This window comes from Amphichorda felina, assembly GCF_050947745.1.
Source record: "Amphichorda felina strain 45539 chromosome Unknown scaffold_1, whole genome shotgun sequence".
Classification (NCBI taxonomy): domain Eukaryota; kingdom Fungi; phylum Ascomycota; class Sordariomycetes; order Hypocreales; family Bionectriaceae; genus Amphichorda; species Amphichorda felina.
The window spans coordinates 2,364,813-2,384,481 of NW_028145049.1; the positions used below are offsets into that span (position 1 = coordinate 2,364,813).

Sequence of the window (19,669 nt, forward strand, 5' to 3'; positions counted from 1 at the left end):
TGACCTCAAACGAAAAAGCAAGCAGAATCTGATGAATAGACTTGAGGGGACCACAATCCATCCCATGATCCGTCGACAATGACGGGGCCAACGTATTCACTCACACGCATGCATGATCTAATTGCCCTCTTGAGGTACCCTGTCGAATGCGAAACATTCACCCTGTCCCAGAAAAATGACAAGTCAAGATGAACAATAATATCTACATAGTACTAGAGATTACGGATACAGGTTATTACATGGCCCAACCTTCGGACCATCAAACATGACAAGGTGCAATAGGGCATGATTATGTGATGATAACTTCGTAAATCTCTTGAAATTCGTTTGTATACCTCCTCGTGCCAACCACTTCCGTCTAGGGCATTCTCAATGCCTATAGGTCCTGACCTAACATTCCCCCGCCACACAGATAAGTTTCTGACTTCTTGGGGCCCTTTAAGTTTCATAAGCCAATAAAAAAAAGGGGAAGAAAAACACCCATATCCAAGCAAAACTCTTGGTATCCAGCTCCGATCACCAACGACCAGGCTATGTCTCCACTACCATGAAGTAATTGAAGTAATTGAAGTAATTGAAGTAATTGAAGCCCACACAGTTGGTCAATCCTGTCAGTACCCAGTACTAATACTCATGTACCTCCAAGTACATGCTACTCGTCACACCCACTTCCCCGCTATAAAAGGGGGGACGGCAATCACAAGAAAGAAAAACCATTGCGAGTATTCAGCCTCACGCAAGAAGCACACTAGGATGTTATGCTGAGCAAAGCGCGGTGGGTATGAGAAGGAATATCAAGAAAAGAAAAGACAGCTCATGTAGCTGACAAGGTATCATGGTTTTGTTCTCGCGTACTCCGGCCAACGGAGGAAAATATGCAACAGACACCAGAAGTAGTAACCGACACACGAGTGCCTTGTGAAGATGCTGAATTCCAGTCCCTCTTTTTGAGGTATACGTAGCCAACGCCGTTATTGTGAGACGCCTTCGCCATATCAACAGAAAATGATGGTAGAGATCGACCACGTGGAGACGGCTTAGGCCTCCTCGACAATACCGCCAGCCTCGCCCCCGTCTTCGCGCCACTCACGGCTCCTCTCTGTAAGCCGCTTAACACCGCTCACGCGGCTTGCCCAGAGGCTCTCGACAGGGGTACGGAAGGTGAAAGAGCGCTGGGAGCTGATGACCCCAATAGCCTGGAGCACCGCCTTCCGGCTGTCTCGACCGAACACAGCAGGGTGGTTGATCCACTCAAGGCTGCTTTCGAGCTCTTGGTCCAGGGCAGACACCGTGTTGGAATCAATTCCAGAGCTGAGACCCAGGGTGTCGTTGGACCGGCTTGTTGGGAGTTGAGGGGCGGTGGTCCCGGAGGGCGTGGAAGATGCCGGGGGAGACGGGCTGCGCTTTCGGTCTGGTGTGCTGGATTGACCGGAAGAACCATCGTTGGCAGGGTGCGGCGTGGAGTTGCCGGTCTTGGTTCCTCCCGTAGGGGGAACGGGGGGAAGGCCACCCTTTCCGAGGCCCTTGAGGATGGAGCGAGTCTCATTGAGAAGGGTGTGGGCGCGTTCGTGCTGGCCGCGGCTCACCAAGGTCAGCGCTCTGGTAAGCATGTCCGAGGTGAGGAGTTCCATGCGCCTCTGCACAATGTGTGGGTGGGGTGGGATCGGTGGGGAGGTACCCCAGGACTTCTTCTGGCTCGTGCCAACGGGCAGCATCGTGATGGCCAGGAGCGATGGCCGGGGCATCTGCATGGCTGTGCCGTCGCGGAGGATATCGCCCCAGGACAAGTCAGCCTGTATGAGGGGTACTTCCTCCACAGACACAGCCCGCTCGGTCTCATTGTCCATTGTGCCGCCAAGGGCTTCCAGGCCAGACACAATGTTGTCCCAGGGGTCTTGGGGAAGTTGATCCTGGGTGATATTGTCGGGGAGGACCACTAGCTGGACGAGGATGTCCCTCTTGTCTCCAAAGCGCAAGTCTCCAAGCGCAGCTTCGGCATCGCGACCAGTAGCTCTCTTCGTAATCTGGAGGGCGCCGCTGATCTTGTGGAACTTGGCCGGCGAACCCTCAGGGAGTTTGAGTTTGAGCTTGACATTCTGGTGTGAGAGAGACTGTATGGATCCAAGACATCCCGCCAGACACTCCCGAAGCATCATCCAGTCCTTGACGTAGGTGTAGGAGGCCTTGGTCCGTGTCGAGAGCTCGATCATGGTGTCGGGCTTGTGCGTCATACCCAGGCCAAAAGAGTGAATAGCGATCTTGGCGGCTTCCGCTCTAGAGACGACAAAGTCAACACTATCTGCGTCCGAGGTCGATGCGTCGCTGATGAGCATGATTGTGGCGATCGGGTTGTTGTGCTTGCGCTGCATGAGGAGATCCATGGCAACGTTGGCACCCTCGACCACGTCTGCGCGGTGGCTCTTCTGGCCGACAGGCTTGATGGAGCTCAGAATGTTGCTCCAGCCCGGCCACGCCTTGGTGGTCATGCCAACGATGGGCACGCCTCCGCCTCCAGATCCGAAGGTGACAAGCCCCATACGGTCCCGCTCGCCCAGCATGTTGACCATGAACTTGAGTGCATCGCGCACAAGGTTAATTTTGACGCCCTGCATAGACGATGAAATGGGTACAACCACAACCACATCGATCGGGACGTGGATCGAGTTGGGGATAGGAGCGCTCCTAACCATGCTAGTGGTGTATTCTGTAGCGGCAGTTGTAGCCGACTTGGTAGGACCCCAGGACGAGGCAACAGACGACACTCTTTGGGGTCGAGACCGTTGCCAGTCAGTCTCCTCATCCGTTTCTGACATATCGCGGTCATATTCGGCGTTCCGCACGGGAGAAGTCTCAACAGCATTGAGATCCAGGAGGGCCTGCTGCCACAGCTTGAGCTGGTTGCGATTCTCGAACTGCAGATGAAACTGGGGCAGCTCAGCAACAGAGAGTCCCAGTGTCAAGACATTTTCGTCAATGCTGCCCGTCTCCGTGACCTCGTTGAGGTGCTTCTTGATGAGGATGGACCCCTTCAGTGTGCACCGGGGTTTTCGGGGGGCACCGTTCTCGTCCCACTGCTGCTGGGGCTTCTTCTCCTTGACGCAGATGAGCATCTCGGCGAAGAGGAAGCACTCAAGCTCCTGCCAGTTAACCTTGTCCTTGCCAACGCGCAGCGAGCCGTATAGCCGCAGCTTACCGAACCTGTTAAAGTCGAGCCCATGCCAATTGTCAACGCGGTTGCGGAGGCTTTCGGTCATGTCCTCGAGGACATCTTGAGACTCGTAAGGATAGAATTTGGGCGCGCTTCGAGTAGGGGAAGGTAGTCGCGCGGCAGCGTCGTCGGGCCGACCATTGCTTGCCGGGGCCAAGGGTGGTGCTTGCGGTGCCGCCGCACCTAGATCCTCAGGGTCGGGCCTCCACTTGTTGTCTGGGACCTCGATAGTCACAAGACAAGTCAAAGTCTGCTGCTGACGGGAACGGTTGAGGGTAGGGAACTCGGAGCGAACCGTGACGCTGGGTGGCGGGATCGGGTTACGGGTTATGGGACGCGGGCTTCCAGGAGTTGTCTCCATGGCCTGGACGTCGTAGTCATGGCGCCGGGTCGGGCCGCTCTGTGTTGTTTCAGGGTAGCCAACAGACGAGCCCATTCCCGTCGCCCCAGTTGCCTCGCTATCGCTTCGGCCATGTCGTGATCCATATCGATCAGAACCCGAGAGAGCATCTCGGCTGTCGCGATAGCTACCGCGAGCAGCACTCTCTCTGCCGCTATAATGGTGTTGCATCTGCTGGTGATGCCTCCTCTGGCCGCTTTCCAGGCTAGGCGGCCGCACCGTCTGGGTGTCCCAGGTAGGTGTAGGTGTCGGGCTGAGCATAGACCTCGAGTCGCCCACTGACCGCACCATGTTGCTGATTTTCTCTATGTCTGAATTAGTCCCCCCCCTCATTTGATTGATGCCGTTGAAGGACGAACCAATGTCAATAACATTGCCGCCTCGACTGGTATCGAGATGCAGTGGTGCGTCGCATGTCGGGCAGTACTGCGAGTCGAACTCGCGAATGAACTCGTAAAAGCAGGCCTCGTGGGATACGTGGGAGCAGGAGAACTGCAGGACGCGCTCTCCCCGCAGGGTATGCTCTAGTGGCTCCTCGCACACGGCGCATTCACTGCCGACGAAGGTCCTCTCGCGGCGATTGCGGCTGCGGTCTGTAGAGGTTGCCATGACGTTGTTGTCGATGCCGCCGACTCTGCGCGAAACGTTGCTGGCGCCCGACCTCACGGAGCTTGCTGAGGACTGAGATCGAGGAAGGTTACCACCGTAGGAGCCTGGCTGGCTACTCGAGTATCCTGCATGCGCGATGTCAGTCACAGAAGGGATCGAGAAGGGTTTACAGCGCCGGGGCCCAGGACGTAAGCCCGTGCGCCCCCTCCAATAGGCCAACGCAGTGGGATATGCGCCATGGGAGGTACACGTACCTTTGTCGACAAACGGCGTGGGAGCACCAAGATGCCTCGAACCAGAGGCAGGCCCTGGACGGCGCGACTCTGATCTCGCCGGGTGAGAGCCTCCGAATCCGGGTTCGCCTACACTTTCCGGAGACTCGTAGACGGGGTGTCTCTGGGGGTTGGACTGGTATCCAGAGTTGTCGTAGCCGTAACCGTGAGCTTGATTTTGACCGTAGTCCCGATTCTTGTGAAAGCGACTGAACATCGAGAAAACCTTGGAGCAGGCTGGGGACGGTAGCTGGTCCTTGCGAAGGGTGGGCGGGCGACGCGGGTGGTGGTTATCAAGGCGGGGAAGGGGTGTTTGCCCAAGGTGCGATTATCCGGCTGAAAACTGTATGCCGCCGTTTGTACTCGAGTCAATGGGCGTGTACGGGAGTGAAAGACGGAAGCGAGCTGTGCATAATCGGTGCTGACGGGTGACGGGAGTGGCTAGCACTGGGTGCTGTATGGCCTGGCGCAATCGGTCGAAAGAATGTTGGTGTACGGCGTACGAGTATCCGTACCGAGGTGAGGCTCCGGGTCGATGAGCCCCCCAAAGTCCCAGACGGAGGGAGGGAAGAGCAAAAGGGAAATGAAATGAGGCGCTCGCCTATCGAGGGTGCGCACCCGCGGAGTACCTTGGTGCGTACAACAACGGCGGCACCAGGACGCTTCGTTTGTGGGAGGGAGCGAAACAAGTCGAGTTTGTGGATGCGAAATGGAAGAATTGAAGAAAGAGGAGGAGAAGGATGGACACAGAGGGCGATGGACGCAATGCAACGCAGTGCCAAGGGAGTCGCAACGGCAGCGGGACTGGGGACTGGGGACTGGGGATTAGGATTGGGGATGCGCTCACCAGTGACCCAGTGACCCAGCAGTGACCTCTGTGACCAGCCCCAGCAGAGGTGGAAGGCAAACTGGGAGGCTGGAGCCCGGAAGCCAACGGCCGAGAGGAGAGCGAAGAGACGGGTGGTGGTGGTGGTGGCCCAGTCGGCAGATGGTGCTACTGCTGCTGGTCCTGGACTTCCAGGACTCCTGGGTGCGCCGATGCAGGAACCAGCGTGATAAAAAGGGGCCACTCCAGGAGGCCCAGCGTTGCGTGTGTGCCAGCGTCGGCGTCGTCTTCAGACCACACTCCCCTGCTCGCTGATGGATGGAGCCATGGACCCAGGCCTAGCGCTGCATGTACCTGGGAGTCGCTGGGACTTGCAACTTTGCAAGTTGCCCAGGTAGGTGGTCAGGGCTCTTGGCAGTTGGCACCCTGGTCCCTGCTGGGGTGCGTGCAGCCTGCCCTGCACCTTGCGCCGGGGGACTGGCCGGGGCGTTGATTGATGATTTGTTGATCATTGATTTGCCTGGTTTGCATGGTTTGCCTGATGCCATTGCGAGTCTCCCTCTGCCTCTGGCCCTCGGTCCTGGCCGCCTGGCTGTCAGAGTGCCTCAGACGCATCGTCGAGGAAGAGAACGTGCCAAGCTACCTACTTGGGTAGTACGGGCAGTCGGCGCTTGTTCGCCGTCTCAGACTCCCATAGTCCGATAGCCGTGCCCGCTGAGAGACACCGCGTGGCCTGAGAGTGACAGTCTTGTGTGTGTCAGCGACGCCTGGGGAAGGAATTGACCCACTGGGGAACCTCCTCATTGTACGAGTTAATATCGTACGGATACAGTCGCAAGCCTTTCGGTGCAGCCGCGCAGCTGCCAAACCAGAATGTGAATGCGATGCGCAGACTTCCTCCCCAAGGTAGGTGACACCAACTTTTTACTATTACTCGTACGAGCATGTACTAATGTAATAAGATTAACACTGTGCCACCGCTCAGGCCGTTGCACGGGCCGTGGAAAGGGAGGGGAATTAGCTTTCATCAACTATGAGTAGCGATCACCACTAGAGGTCAGGCGACGGGCCCAGGCGCCAGTTGAGCCCAACTATTACTAGCTATTATAACTAGTTATGAGCATGGAGGGGTAGCGCTTCGGTGCGATGACGATCCGTGACACTGGATAGGGCCACTGGCCGATGGACCCCAATTCAAACCCCCTTCATCAATGTCAATTGCAATAGCAGTGCAGTAATGATCTATACCCTATACACATACATGCCTTTCAAGCGCGCAGATAGACGCCCTTCGCATTGTCATGATTCCCGTCTTGCGTTAGTCGGTTGCTTGCCAGTTAATATCGACCCCACCCGCCTTGTGGGAAAAGTTCCGAATATACGGATACGCTATTATGCCCAGTGCCCACAAGGTTATGCCCAGACAGTTGGTCTCGTTGTGAGCAGCAGTCTGCTGCTGCCTTCTACTCTGTACAATTCTCCGGGCATGGAGGTAGCAGTGGTATTACCTGCTGCTCATTGTATCATGGCATATCAAGGTATACAAACTTGAATGGTGTCAAATTCCCACGGGACTTCCTAGGGTAGTTGTATGGCAGGCGTTGATCCTACTGCTTCCTGCCTGGGGTTGTGATCAAGTGCCAAGAAGCTACGAGGTACTATGTACCTAGGTACATGCAGTAGGTGCTAATATTCATGCAGACGCGGATGCAAACCCGACGGACCATTGAAAAGGACAAAGCACCAAACTAATAGCAGATGCTATCCGTATTACCCCTACTGAGAGGGCTCCTGAATGGAGAAAAATGGAGCAAAATTTGTGTATGTGATCTCGCTGTTGCCGAACGGACAAGTTGTTCTTGCCATAATGTTCGTAATCACTTAGTTGGTCATATTACTTCCAATCTCAGGATCCAATGAGGTAAGTACAGGTACAGGTCCCCTGGACCTTCCGCGCTGGACTCGTGGTGAATCTGCCCCTCCATCCAACACCCCCTCCATTCCATTTGCCCTGCACTTTTGCCCGCCGCTCAACGGATAGCCCTCGGGCCGCACAGAGCCAAGGCAAACTGCCGACCAGACTCACACCCACATCTTCTAGACAGCAGAATGGCAGTACTACAGTACTAAGGTACGAATACTACCTAGCTACTACTAGGTATGTACGAAGTACGTACTCCGGCCTCAACCCTTCGTCGCGGGCCACAACTATTATACTGCGTGCGTGGTGAGATTGGCACCCGCGCAATCGAACCGTGCCCCGCGCTCAGATCTCCCTCGGCCTGCATGTGCTGTGTAAGCCTGTTGGCGACAGATCCTCCTCCAGCACGAACCGGACGGGAGCCGCCAATCGCCGGGGCTTCGGGTGGCTGGCACCTCAATGAGGCGCTCATTGGTACTAAGGAAGAGATGCCATGAGGCCCATGATGCCCCTGGCACTATGTATCGTGGGGTTGCAGAGTGATGTGCGACTCAAATGTCAGTCAAGGATCGCCAACGGCTCTCAACTGGTCAACTAGTCGCTAAACTGCAGCTGCCTTGAATCCCACCGCTTCTCACTGCCATCCAATCCATCCATCCTACGAATTGCAGGGCCACCATCAGCGCGCCACCACGGATATGGATGAGTTTCAAACTGTCTCTTGGTGTGATCAGCAACCCGCCCGTCTGCTCATTGCAGGATCTACGACCACGTACGGAGTACTCATACGCACGCCGATAACTACGCCACAGCTGTGAGATCCGCTCGCACACGGCTCAGCTCTTCTGCTGATCTGCATGTATGGCACGGCGGTTTAGCGGCGAACGTTGGCAGCCTGGATACCAAGGTAGGCTGGAGACGACGTCGCTGATTCCGAGCGCCATCCTCATGAGGGATCCAGAAAGCCGCCACGGCGCGCCACACAAAAGTGCGCATGAACTACATGCACTGACCAGCATTGCCATGTCGTCCCGGTGGCCTTTCGTATCTGAATACGCCTTTCAATAGCCTCTCGGCTCTCTGGCGGCTGGCAGTGTTTTGGTGAGACAATCAAAGCGTTCGCTCTCCGGCATCGCCACCCCGAACCTGCTGCCTTGTAAGCGGTCAGACCCTGTATGGATGTCCCGTTGCGTCCGTCTTCTGGGGTGTTCGCCAACCGCTACAGAAGTCCATGAGTCTTGCTGGGGAAACCCGCCAATGCTGGGGCCGATGCCCGAGGTGCTTCGGACCGTTGCATCGGGTGTATGTTTCGACAGGGGCCGGCCGTTGAAGTGATTTCGCCGAAATGCAAGCAACGGTTGAGCGGACGGCACCGGCCCGTGTATTAGGTCTGAGGGTCAGGCGACGAGGCAAGGACCTAAAGCAGGATTTCAACCGTCAAAGAGCAAACTAAGGGTCGCAAAGACTGGGGCCTGCCTCGAGTCCAAGCAGCCTAAAACTTCGTCACGCACCGCCATTGTATGCGGGATGGAGCAGCGCCTGCAAGCACTTGGCCTCGCTTGCGTCATCTGCATGTACATGCGCTCCTTATGCAAGCGCCCACTGCAACAGAAGCGCATCCGCCTCCGCCTCCACTGCAATCCAGAATTCCAGATCCGTCGCGGGCGTGGTAATATGGACAAACCGGAAGGCCCTCGGAACTGTTGCCTGGCCGTTGGTGTGCATAGTAATGCCGGTGCAGCCCCCCAACAGCTATGCCACGTGAATTCCCACGAGGATGGCTGCATAAAGTCTACATTACTGCGAACAGAGAGTAAGCCTGCTGTCAGAAAATCAAAATTCTCAAGGCATCAGAGTATTACGGCCGGAGCTTGGAATGAATTCGGCGTAGAGGACCTTGCGGAAGTTGAACAAGCAGCATATCTACCGAGTATATTGATAGGATCTTACTATCATACCTTGCTCAGAGAGATGTAGCACTATCCTAGACACCATCGCTGATTCGTCCCCGTTCTTTTACCAGAGACTGCATATAGCCCCCCACTTCTCCTATCACGGTAAAAAGGTCTTCTATTACCATACTCGCGTGGGAAGAATTTGTTAACGCCCTGAATCGTTACCGCGTAAAACGTCTTGCTGAATGTTGGTATGAAACAGCTCATGACACGACGGCAATAGATAACGCCGCCCTCTTCCCGGTCGATCGCTACGACAGTGCCTTTCATGCCCGGTCTCGCGCCGTTCATCTGTCTTATTTCATCGTCGCGCGTTCTAGACTAGAGGCCAAGTTGACAGCCATCATGGTTAAGCTGAAGCCGCGCAGGTATGGTATCTCAGCAAAAGTAGCCCCAAGCTGGCCAGGATAGGAATTGGGCCCGCTGAGCGCTCCAGCTCACGAAGCCCAGCGTCTACATCGTACGGGCCATAGCTAAACTGGAAGTGCAGCGAATTGGCTAGGGCACCCTCCTGATAGGCTCAGAGTCGGGTATTCCAAGTGCAACTGAAGATTTTCATTAGGATCTCTGTATGGGGTTTGTCTTCCATAGGGCTGTTGAAGAGCCGATGACCAAGAACAAGAACCGCTGCAGAGTCTGCGTAAATATTGTGCATCTGTCATAAAGTAAGTGTCTGCGCCTCAGGTCTTCTGGTCGAATCGGGCGGGGCACATATCGTATCGCACCAGGAGAGAACAACACCGTGGTCCTTTCCTTGAAGTCTCTGCACCATCTGGGTCAGGCGGAGCAACTGTTACGTTGAAGGTTTCCAAGATCATCGGGCCAAACACGGGCGATTGCAACATAGGACGTATCTGAATCGGTCACGACGAAGGATATTTCCGGATTTTCGTTATCGTCGTCGATGCAAATAATCAGGGGAATCTTCCCACTTTCAAGGATTGCGCTAAGTATATCGGGATTGGCAACAACATCTTGGCAACCATTGCAACCATTGGTATGTCCAGTTCGGCAGTCATCTTCTCGCAATTTCCTATGGATGCACCTAAATGCGGTACACAGTTGCATCGAAGGGATAGTCTCTTCAGTATACGTGGTAGACTCTGGGGAGTTCCAGTGGTGTGCCTCCTCGGGGTTGAGCCGCGGTAAGTTGTATAAGAAGTAGATGCCAGCAGTATTGAAATATGAGAAGATGCGCAAAAGATCGGATGGGTACCACCCATCCTGCCTTAGCTTAATCCATGATAGGCCAGTCCATTGTTCGGTCAGTCTTGATATCGTAGCGGGAAATCCCTCGATGAACAACTTCGCCCCGCCTATGAATAGCCCGGTTAGACTCCCCAGTACCATCGATGTTGCCATGAAAGTCGCCGGATCTCGAGGGCATCTGACTATGTTGCGGAATCATCGAATGAAGTTGTCCAGAGTAACAATCGCTGACAGCGAATTATACCCTGAAGGCTCAGACGGATCTGAATCCTCCCAAGACTATAATTTCGACTCAACTATCTAGTAATTGGAATAACTTACATAGTATATCCTTACTGCACGTCGACCCCCCCCAGTTTTACTCCATTTTAAAAGAGACCCTAGTCTATCCTAAAGATATCATCGCTAAACTGAGTCGGCTAGTTATTGGTTCAGTCGATACGGTAAAGCTGGCATCTCTACAGCCCCAACAACACCAGGCCGCGAGATGAACTCGTATAATCCTTGGGTTTTTTCGGTTGGAAATGCAAACTGTGCCTGAAGCTAATAGGAGCGAAGTGTGCGCTCTCGTCCTGGGGAGCATCACTCTTCTTCCAGCCGTCCTATGGAATCTATTTCCGCATCGGAGTAACGAATGATGGTGGGCTTGACATCAGATATTACAAGAGGAGGAACACGGTTGATTTTTCGACTTGGGATAAAAATATATTAGGCAGCAGCGTTTAATCGAGCCCCCATGCCGCAAATGTGACCATGACTGACGACCTCGCGATGCAAAGCAGGCATCAACTCGTCACCCTGTACCCTGTGTTTCACATGCTCTCCCCCGGGCTCCCTTGGCACCCCCCAGTCACCGTGAGAACGTCTCCCAAAGGGTTTCGTGGGCTTGGGAGGTACAGCTCCGTTCCGGGTACTACCGTCGCACGATGCAAACCCGAACACTGGGTACTACTACTACTACTAATATTCCCCTGTTGTCAAACCTGTCATCTTGCGGTGGTGACGCCGGTCTGTGCTTGTTGGTGGCGGCTCCTCGGACCTTTACGGCTAGACAGCGGGCAGATCCGTTCGACAGGTCAACGGACGAGGGTCCGGTCAATTGAGCACTAACACTAATTACTTGTGGCCCTGTCTGGAATAAAAGTCCAGTGTCGTAGATGCGCCGCTGAAAATGTTTGCAACCGAACAGCTCGAGTGTTCCGAAACTGGGGGACACCCCCGGCCCCCCATTCAATGCCATGTGCAGATACGGAGTAATCATGATACTACGTACCTACTCCATACCGCGCCCCTGGTTCAACTGTCTTGTCGCCATGCAGATATGCATAACCGCAGAGTTCTCCCATGACCTTGCAGTCGCATATGCATTTGCTGATACATGGCACCTGGGGCCTTTCGAAAGATCCCTGTGGGTGCTCAGATATGGCCTCCCACATGATGGCTGGCCATGGACCCAGCTGTTATTCTGCGAAGCGAAGCCATGATCCTAGTCGTCAGTTCGAGAAACGGCATAACAAGGCCAAGCCTTGTGTGTCTCGAGATAGCATGGCGCCTTGGAGCGACGCCTGGTATGAGGCTGACTAGGTAGTATTCGTAGACATGATCAAGATGGTTCCGAAGTTGTCTGAAATCGTTGTAGTCTATCAAGAAAGATCGCTGGACGTAAAATTCAATGTGTGACAATTGCAACAATCGACGCTCGGGTTACTTCTTCAAGAAACCTGCGCGCGACTTGACCGCTGTCGTCCGGTTCCTCTTCAGAAGCCCGGCTTTGTGGTTCTTGGTGGACTTCTTCAACTTTGGCGGCAGCCTGTTTTCCGTCTTCCCGGCCACCCGGTACACGGTGGACCCAACCCTCTCATCCTGCGGAGCCCTATCCAGGCGCGTGAGCTTGCTCTCCACGATGGCAACCTTTCTGCGCTTCGGGCCCGCCGCGGCGCCCGTGGCCAGGTCATCGTCGTCATCCTCCTCGCTGTCATCGTCGCTGGAGTCTGTGAGGAACTCCTCCGGGAGGACGTCGGGAATGGCCACCTTGTTCCCCCGCCTCCTCCTAGCGGGTGCCTGTGTGGCGCGGTCTGCCACCGCCTCATCTTCCTCCTCCTTCTTCCGCTCCTCAGCCTGCTTCTTGAAGAGGGCATCCCGCTGCTGGCGTTTGCGCTTCTGCGCTGAAGCTTGCCTGCGCCATGTTAGAATTCGAGTTCCGCACTCTGGGGCCCATAAGGTGGGATAGGTGGCGCCGTGTGCACATACTCTTGGGCTGCCTTCTGGGCGATCTGGGCCGACTTCTTTAGACTTGAAGCTGCATTCTGAGTGGACACAGCCTCTGGTGCTTCATCGTCGTCGCTCTCCTCGTCGCTCGCAGACTCTGGCGCCGGCGGCGCTGGCTTCTCGATGGCTGATTGCGCGGTGCCGATGGCCATGACATCGTCTTCATCGTCGTCGTCGTCAAACACCTTGAGCGTCCCCTGAGCCGGCTTCATGGCTGCTTTTGATGACTCGAGCGCCTCCTCCTCCTCCTTTTCTCTCATTGGGAGCTTCTTCTGCTCAGCAACTTGCGCTGTGTCGGCCTTCCGCTTTGTACCCTTCCCCGGTCGTGCCATCTTGACTTTGGCCCAAACTGTGCATGCGACACTCTAGTAATAATGCGGTCTGATCGGAGGAGTAAAGGCGAAAAATTGGAGCCTTCAGATTGTTTCACGGTGAGGAATGTGAAGTTGTCGTTGTTAAGAGTGAATCTTCAGTCGTGAGTCGGTCTCGAAAAAATTCCTGTGGGTCGCTGCTTCCGCCGCTCGGTGAAGGAAGGCACTTGGGCGCCTTCACCTGGGGGCGTTGTGGGCCTCCCATTGGCCAATCAACAACCAAGCCACGGGAACAGCCAACCTTCACCTCAGCCGATGGGCAACCACCAACTCATCTCAATAAAAGTGCTGCAATTCTTCTCATCCAGGAACTCGACATGGGGGATTTGAGGTAGCGAAAATAACGGCACATTATTATCAGTGCTCATCTAGAGCGCACCGACCCAGTCCATCCGCCGATATGGCGACACGGCGCCTGTTGAATCCCGCCAGAGCTCTGCCTCTCACCACATTCGCGCTTTGGGGGACGAGGGCAGCATCAAACCCTCCCTGCCTCGCTTTCGTCGTCGGCCCATCATGTCGAAATACACACAATGGCATCTCCTCACGAGGATACGCAACTAGGTCAATCAAATCCCCCAAACCGGGTGCGACGCGACAGTATTGGGGGCCAATGGACTTGAGCTCTGTCAAGGAGGATGACCTGAAGACCTACCAGCAGGAGAATCCCGACAAGATGCGCTACGGCACTTCGGAGTATATGCAAGCTCTCGACATTCTAAGCAAGTCATCCACACAGGCCGGTCACGACTGGCCACTCCGTGTGAAGGAAGGTAACCATTTCCCAACCCCTCCTCTACCCATTGATCCGGAAACTCACACGTGGAAAGAGTATCGTCCCTCCAAGGAGCTCCTCAACGACCTGGCCTGCTACCTCAGCGAGCAATTCTTTAGTCCTCGCAGGCAGCAGATCCAACACCGAGCAGCCATGGCCCTCTTCTCGGGCGCAAGCGCACTAGGCTGCGAGGCGTCGACCGTCTCTGTCATCTCCATCCTGACGAGCAGCGCCGAGCGTGACAAGGTCTTTGACCACCCACTCTTCAAGCCCACCGTGGCGCGCTTCCGCGAGATACTCACCAGGGGCCGGAACCCCTATGCCCTCGCCATCGAAGGGCAGCAGCTCCTGGATCAGCAGAAGCCCCAGGCTGCTGTCAGGTTCCTCGAGAGGGCCATGCAACTGGGCGGGCCGGAGTTCCAATGGAGGCCTTCGTGCCAGTACTACCTTGGCATGGCATACCTCAAGGTCAAGGACGAGGCGAAAGCCAGCGAATACCTCGAGAAGGCCGCCGAGCTTGGCTACAAGGATGCCTGGCACCAGCTCGCCAAGGACACGAGCAAGACCGACGAGAACCGGCAAGTCACCCTGTACCAGAGCGGCTTGCTCGGTGACTTGAACGCCTTCCACTACTTGGCCCGCGATTTTGAAGCGCTCGCCCAAGCCGACGGTGTCACAAACGAGCAACAGAAGGAGTTGCTCGGGTTCGCCATGGAAGCAGACAGGCTGGCAACCCCCACCAGCCCCAATTGAGAGAGCTGGGTCGGGTTGTATGATGGTTGTAAAATATCTGTGCCATAACTAAGTACGCATCGTCCTTTTTCAGCACCTCGCTGCCGGCTATTATTTCTTCTGCTTCTTAGACGTCTCCCCAGAGCCGACGTGTGCACCACGCTTATCGCCAGCATGCTGCGCATCCTCATCCTCACTGTCCGCATGCTCGCCCCCGTCGCTCGACAGCTCCCCCTGCACCTCCTCACCCGCGCCGGACGGGAACAGGTCCCTCCAGCTCCCGTCGAGGACCCTGGGATCGTCCCCCCGGAGCCCCACGTCGTACGCCGTCTTCATGGCGCCGAGGCACACCTTCCGCCGCTCCGCAAAGTCGAACATGGGCTTGGGGTACGTGCCCTCGGCCCTCTCCCCGAGCCCGTCGCCCGTGACCCGCACGCCGGCCTTCTTCTGGTCCACGAGGGGCGCCTTCCACGGCTCGTAGATGTACTTCTTGTCCAGGTGCCTGAGCTCGGGCACGTACCGCCGGATCAGCTCGCCGTGCCCGTCCCACTTCTGCCCGAACGACACGGGGCTGTAGCAGCGGTAGTACTGGGCGAAGAAGGCCGTGCACGACAACCACTGCCAGTTGCCCGCGTTGCAGGCCGGCTCGTGGTCCAGCAGCCACTCCTCGAAGACCTCGGCGCCGCGCTCCCAGTCCACGTAGCAGCCCCCGCGGGTGAGGAAGCAGGCGACGCTGTGGCGGCCCAGGTGGTGGATCCAGCCCTCGAGGCGGAGCTGCCGCATGAGGGCGTCGATCCAGGGGAAGCCCGTGACGCCGTCGCGCCACCGCCGGAACCACGTCTCGGCCTCGGGGGAGTCGACTCGGTACTCGCCCGTGCTAAGGCCCGTGGCCGGGTCGCGCCGCGAGGGCAGGTGCCAGGGCACGAAGCGACAGTAGGGGTTCGTGGCCGCCTGGTGGAAGGGGGCGCCGATGGCGGCCTGCGCGGCAAAGTACATGTCGCGGAAGAGCAGCTGGCCCGTCAGGCTCGCGGGGGGCGACGAGGCGCCGCCCCCGTACGCATCCACGACGTCCTGGACGCGCCAGTAGAACTCGCGGACGGAGAGGGCGCCGAAGTGGAGGAACGCGGAGAGCAGGGTGGTCGACTGGGGGTCGAACTGGGCGGGGCTCGTCTTAGGCTTCTCAAACGTCGCGGTGTACTTCTTGTCCTTGATGATGTCCTCGAGCTGCTTCAGGGCGAGCGTCTCGCCACCGCGGTGAGGTGTTGTGGCCGGGGAGAACCCCAGCTCCTCCATGGTCTCGATGGCAAAGTCGCCCTTTGGCCCGGCAATGGTGTTGTACGTCGTGTCCCTTCCCGTGCGGCGGTCCTCGTTGAGGTCGGGCTTCCTCTGAGGTGGATCCTGCGCAAAGTCTACGGGCATCTCCCCTGGGTCAGGGAGGTGCTTGGGCGGCGGGATGGGTCTTGGGATCTTTCCCACCCTCTTGCCTGCAGCTTGGAGCTGCGATGTAGACATGGTGGGCTTGCCTCCGTGGGCCGCGACAACATCGTCGCTGTCCCAGAGGGTGCGCCCAGAGCAGATGATGACCTCGACGCCGGCCTTGCGGGCTGCCTCGGCGACGACATGGTCCCGCTCGCGGCCATAAGTGTCCGTGTCCTTCTCGAAGACCAGATGCGTCACGTTCCAGGCCTTGAAGAGCTTGGGGAACAGTGTCTGGGGTCCCTCCCTGAGCACAAAGAGCTTCGACTTGGGGTTGAGCTTGGTGATGGAGTTGGACAGATCATTCTGGCAATCCAGTCTGGGCGGGAATCAGCAGCTGGGCTGTCTTTTTCCCGAAGGGATAGCTTACAGATATTGCCATCTGTTCAAACCACCTCTTGCTCGGTAAATATAGTGAGGGTCCCAGGTGAATATGGGCCAGAGGACCGCGGGATCGAGGTCCAAAGCGGCTTGCAGCGCTGGTGAATCATGCAGCCTTAGATCGGTGCGGAACCAGTATATGACACGAGGCTTCGTCATCCTCACGCTTCCTACCTGGCCTTTTACATGCGTATTTGATACCTTAGTGGCTGCTAGAAGGCAGATGGTATAGAGCTTTGGTACTTCAGAGACATCAATCCGTGGATTGTTTCAAGTTCCGAGTCCATGATGTCAAGTCTACGGCCTCCCACGCCCTAAACTCAATTCTACGCTGCGAGTATGTTGGGCACAAGTGAGGCACCAAGAAAAAGCAAACATGGCATACACATGCAGGATCGCGGGGAAAGGCCTCTTTTTGCCACAAATAATAATGCTCGTCTCTCTCATCAATTCTGCGATGGTGCCCCCTCACCGTGGCTGGCCTCTTCAGGCATACTCTGGCCTGTCTGCCCACTCTGGCTGCAAGTAGCTCCAGCCACGGCTGAACTTGGAGTCTGTCTGGTACTGCCCACGTGTGAACAGTTCGGGGTTGTCGAGAGCGGCGCCGTCATCCGTCTGTGCCCGCACTTTTAGGCCCAACGCATTCTTACCGCGGTTGTTGATGATCCTCGGGGGGGGTTCGGGGAGGGGGGCAAGAGAAGCGAGTCTACAGCCCGATGTGAGGCACCTATTTCCCGTCCTATTAGCCATTCACCCAAATTCTAGCTACTCTACCTTGAGGGGCGCTAAGCTCGATCCTTGGGGGGACATCCAGGTCTAATTGATGTTTAGGAGGAACGACGTGCGGTAGAGCCGGATTCCAGAGGATCCTATCTCCTCCAGCGGGGAGCTCGGTCGTGTCCGCCCATTGGGGTTGAATACGGGAAGATGCCAGCTGAGTCTCTCGGGACAAGTTCCATCTTCATTCGTTAGTCCTCGAACAAGATCGATGTTAGCAGAGCCACCTGCGTTGCCCTAGACAGTGTCTTCCTCGGTACCGTGCGGCAGGAACTTCGCCAACAGGATTCCCTGTAGATTGTTGGTTTCCTCATCAGAAGAGCCCTGGTCTTGCCCATGGTGAGGGCGTTAATGGACCAGGAGGTGACGGTTTTATTAAGTCGGTGTGAAGGAAGGAGAAGGCCACATTGGCGAGGACTTCTTGTTGCTTCCCTTAAAGGTGAGGAAGGCTACCCTACAACGTCCATAGCCCCTTCCCGGGCTTGCTTCCACCTGACCTACATGTGAAATTGACGCCAGATGACAATGAGATATTAATATCTCCTCGACAATCATAATTTCGAGGCGGTGATACCTTCAGTTCTACGAGTACAATGCATGCTGAGGGTACGTTCGTCATTATGGACCCTTGGTGTCAACCTTGAGCTATGTCGTGTGCTGCTAACATGTGGCTGGTAGGTACCTGTTCAGGTAGGTATTACGGTAAACCTTGACCGACAGTCTGACACTACAGCGCAGAGAACCTCGATAGTCTACGAGTATCTGTACAATATCATCCCGGCGCGGTTGCCGACAACGCTTCTTTACTATAGTAACAATGTACCGGATCTATGGCGCTAACAAAGCCGGCACGGCCGCACGGGGCAGATGGTGACATGAAAAATCGCGGCACCCCGTGCCACGTTTTTGCCCAGAGGGCCGGTAGCCTCGGGCGGGACTAATACGAGTAGTACTACGAGTACTAGTACTACTATGTAGGAACTCTGGGAAGCAAAAAAAAAAAAAAAAGCCTTGTTTGGTCATTAGCCAGACCCCAATCTCCGAGGCTCCGGGAGCTGGAGGCTTGGAAGTTGGGGTGCGTGGATCGTGGATCGTGGATCGTGGAATCTGGATGCGTGCCTGGCACGTTTGCGGACCGCGGTGCCTATTATTATTCTGCCCAAGCCGATGACAGGGATTGATGAGGGCCACGAGCCGACGAGTCCACGACGGACCATGCTCGTCCGAGGTCCTCCGAGGGCAGTCTCTGGCGCAGATCGGAGAGGTGCTCGCGGCGATTCAAAACCGTCCCCAACATGTATTATTACACACACGGATCTACTCACCGAGGTGGGCACTCGGGTTTAATATTATCAGGGCATATTGGGAGAAGGGAACAGAGGACAATGGAAGCGGGACAATATGGATTATTACGTAGGGGACGTCCAGAGCCCACAGGTAATACCGCTCATCAGCTGTGGGCGCAGATGAGACACTGGCGTGCCTGAGATTGAGAAGCTGAGGTCAATGCAAGGGGCGTGGGCTTTGTGTTTTTTTTTGTAATGTTTTGTTGCTCTCTGGTTCCCCCGTGGACCATGGTCTTCCTTGTGACTACTCCGTACTCTTCGAACAATTCATCCCCCCAACTCCTTCGGCGCCTCTCGATCTCATCTCGCCGAGTTCAATAGATTGTGAAAATCCGAACACCTGTCTTTGGCCTGCCCTACATATCATGTCCTGACTGTACAGCGTCGATGCGACACTGGGATATTAACTCGGAGCCCGTATTATTCCTAGCCATTGAGAATCCCGAATGGCCCCTACAAATGTACCTACTTTGTATTAACCCGTTCTCTGCTCGCTGACAGCAGGACGCACCAGGGGAAGCATGTCCTTGTCCTCCTTGTTCTGGTATCCCCCCCGGCCCTCTGGCGACTCATGCACGTGCAGACGATGCTGGTTCTTTGTTCCAATTGCTGCTGAGCAATGCTGACCCTCCTGGGCTCCCAGTCCTTGAGACGTTTTGCAAAAATTTGGCACGAGGTTGCTGGGATGGTCCCTGATGCCCTCCGGCCCAGGCTGACCAGAAGAGCAACCGGTTTCACTCGTGCTCCACTGGAACCACCAACCCCCCATCGACGGAATTTTCTTCTTCGTTCCGTTTCGCAGCCCCCGCCCACGCCATCCCATCACTTGCAGCGGGTTCTTGGCTCTAAAAGACTAAAAAGCCTCTGACACGTTGCAGACCCCTGCCAGGACCCTGCCTGACCCTGCCCACTGGGCCACCGGGCCACTGGGCTCCTGAGGAGGAGTCAAGGCTGAAGCTGGAGGCTGAGAGAGGGCAGTCCCTGCAACAGTGGCGGACACACTGGCTGGTACGGATACCTCGTACGTACTTCGTACACTTCATGTTTTTCATGCTTTTCCCACAAAAAACGGGGCAGCTCGGCAAATGTACATGTAGAGAACCTGTGGATGCCCTCGGGAATCGGTACCGTTGCTGTGGGAGG

At 56.0% G+C, this 19,669-nt stretch overlaps 4 protein-coding genes across 4 annotated transcripts; 1 reads left to right on the forward strand and 3 right to left on the reverse strand.

The window, feature by feature from the left end:
* Positions 1-1,037: 1,037 nt before the first annotated feature.
* ACO1O0_000773 (Pleckstrin homology domain-containing protein) lies at positions 1,038-4,706 on the reverse strand (the record flags this gene model as incomplete). The annotated part of the gene is made up of 2 exons (XM_083190269.1): positions 1,038-4,342; positions 4,472-4,706. 2 exons carry the CDS (start codon positions 4,704-4,706, stop codon positions 1,038-1,040), a joined length of 3,540 nt encoding a protein of 1,179 aa, XP_083054128.1.
* A 7,398-nt stretch (positions 4,707-12,104) lies between these two features.
* Positions 12,105-13,000, reverse strand: ACO1O0_000774 (uncharacterized protein; the record flags this gene model as incomplete). The annotated part of the gene is made up of 2 exons (XM_083190270.1): positions 12,105-12,576; positions 12,651-13,000. 2 exons carry the CDS (start codon positions 12,998-13,000, stop codon positions 12,105-12,107), a joined length of 822 nt encoding a protein of 273 aa, XP_083054129.1.
* Positions 13,001-13,652: 652 nt separating this feature from the next.
* ACO1O0_000775 (uncharacterized protein) lies at positions 13,653-14,567 on the forward strand (the record flags this gene model as incomplete). Its single annotated transcript, XM_083190271.1, has 1 exon — positions 13,653-14,567. The coding sequence occupies one exon, from the start codon at positions 13,653-13,655 to the stop codon at positions 14,565-14,567; it is 915 nt and encodes a 304-aa protein (XP_083054130.1).
* A 90-nt stretch (positions 14,568-14,657) lies between these two features.
* ACO1O0_000776 (FAD binding domain of DNA photolyase-domain-containing protein) lies at positions 14,658-16,404 on the reverse strand (the record flags this gene model as incomplete). Its single annotated transcript, XM_083190272.1, has 2 exons — positions 14,658-16,328; positions 16,393-16,404. 2 exons carry the CDS (start codon positions 16,402-16,404, stop codon positions 14,658-14,660), a joined length of 1,683 nt encoding a protein of 560 aa, XP_083054131.1.
* Between the last annotated feature and the right edge of the window lie 3,265 nt (positions 16,405-19,669).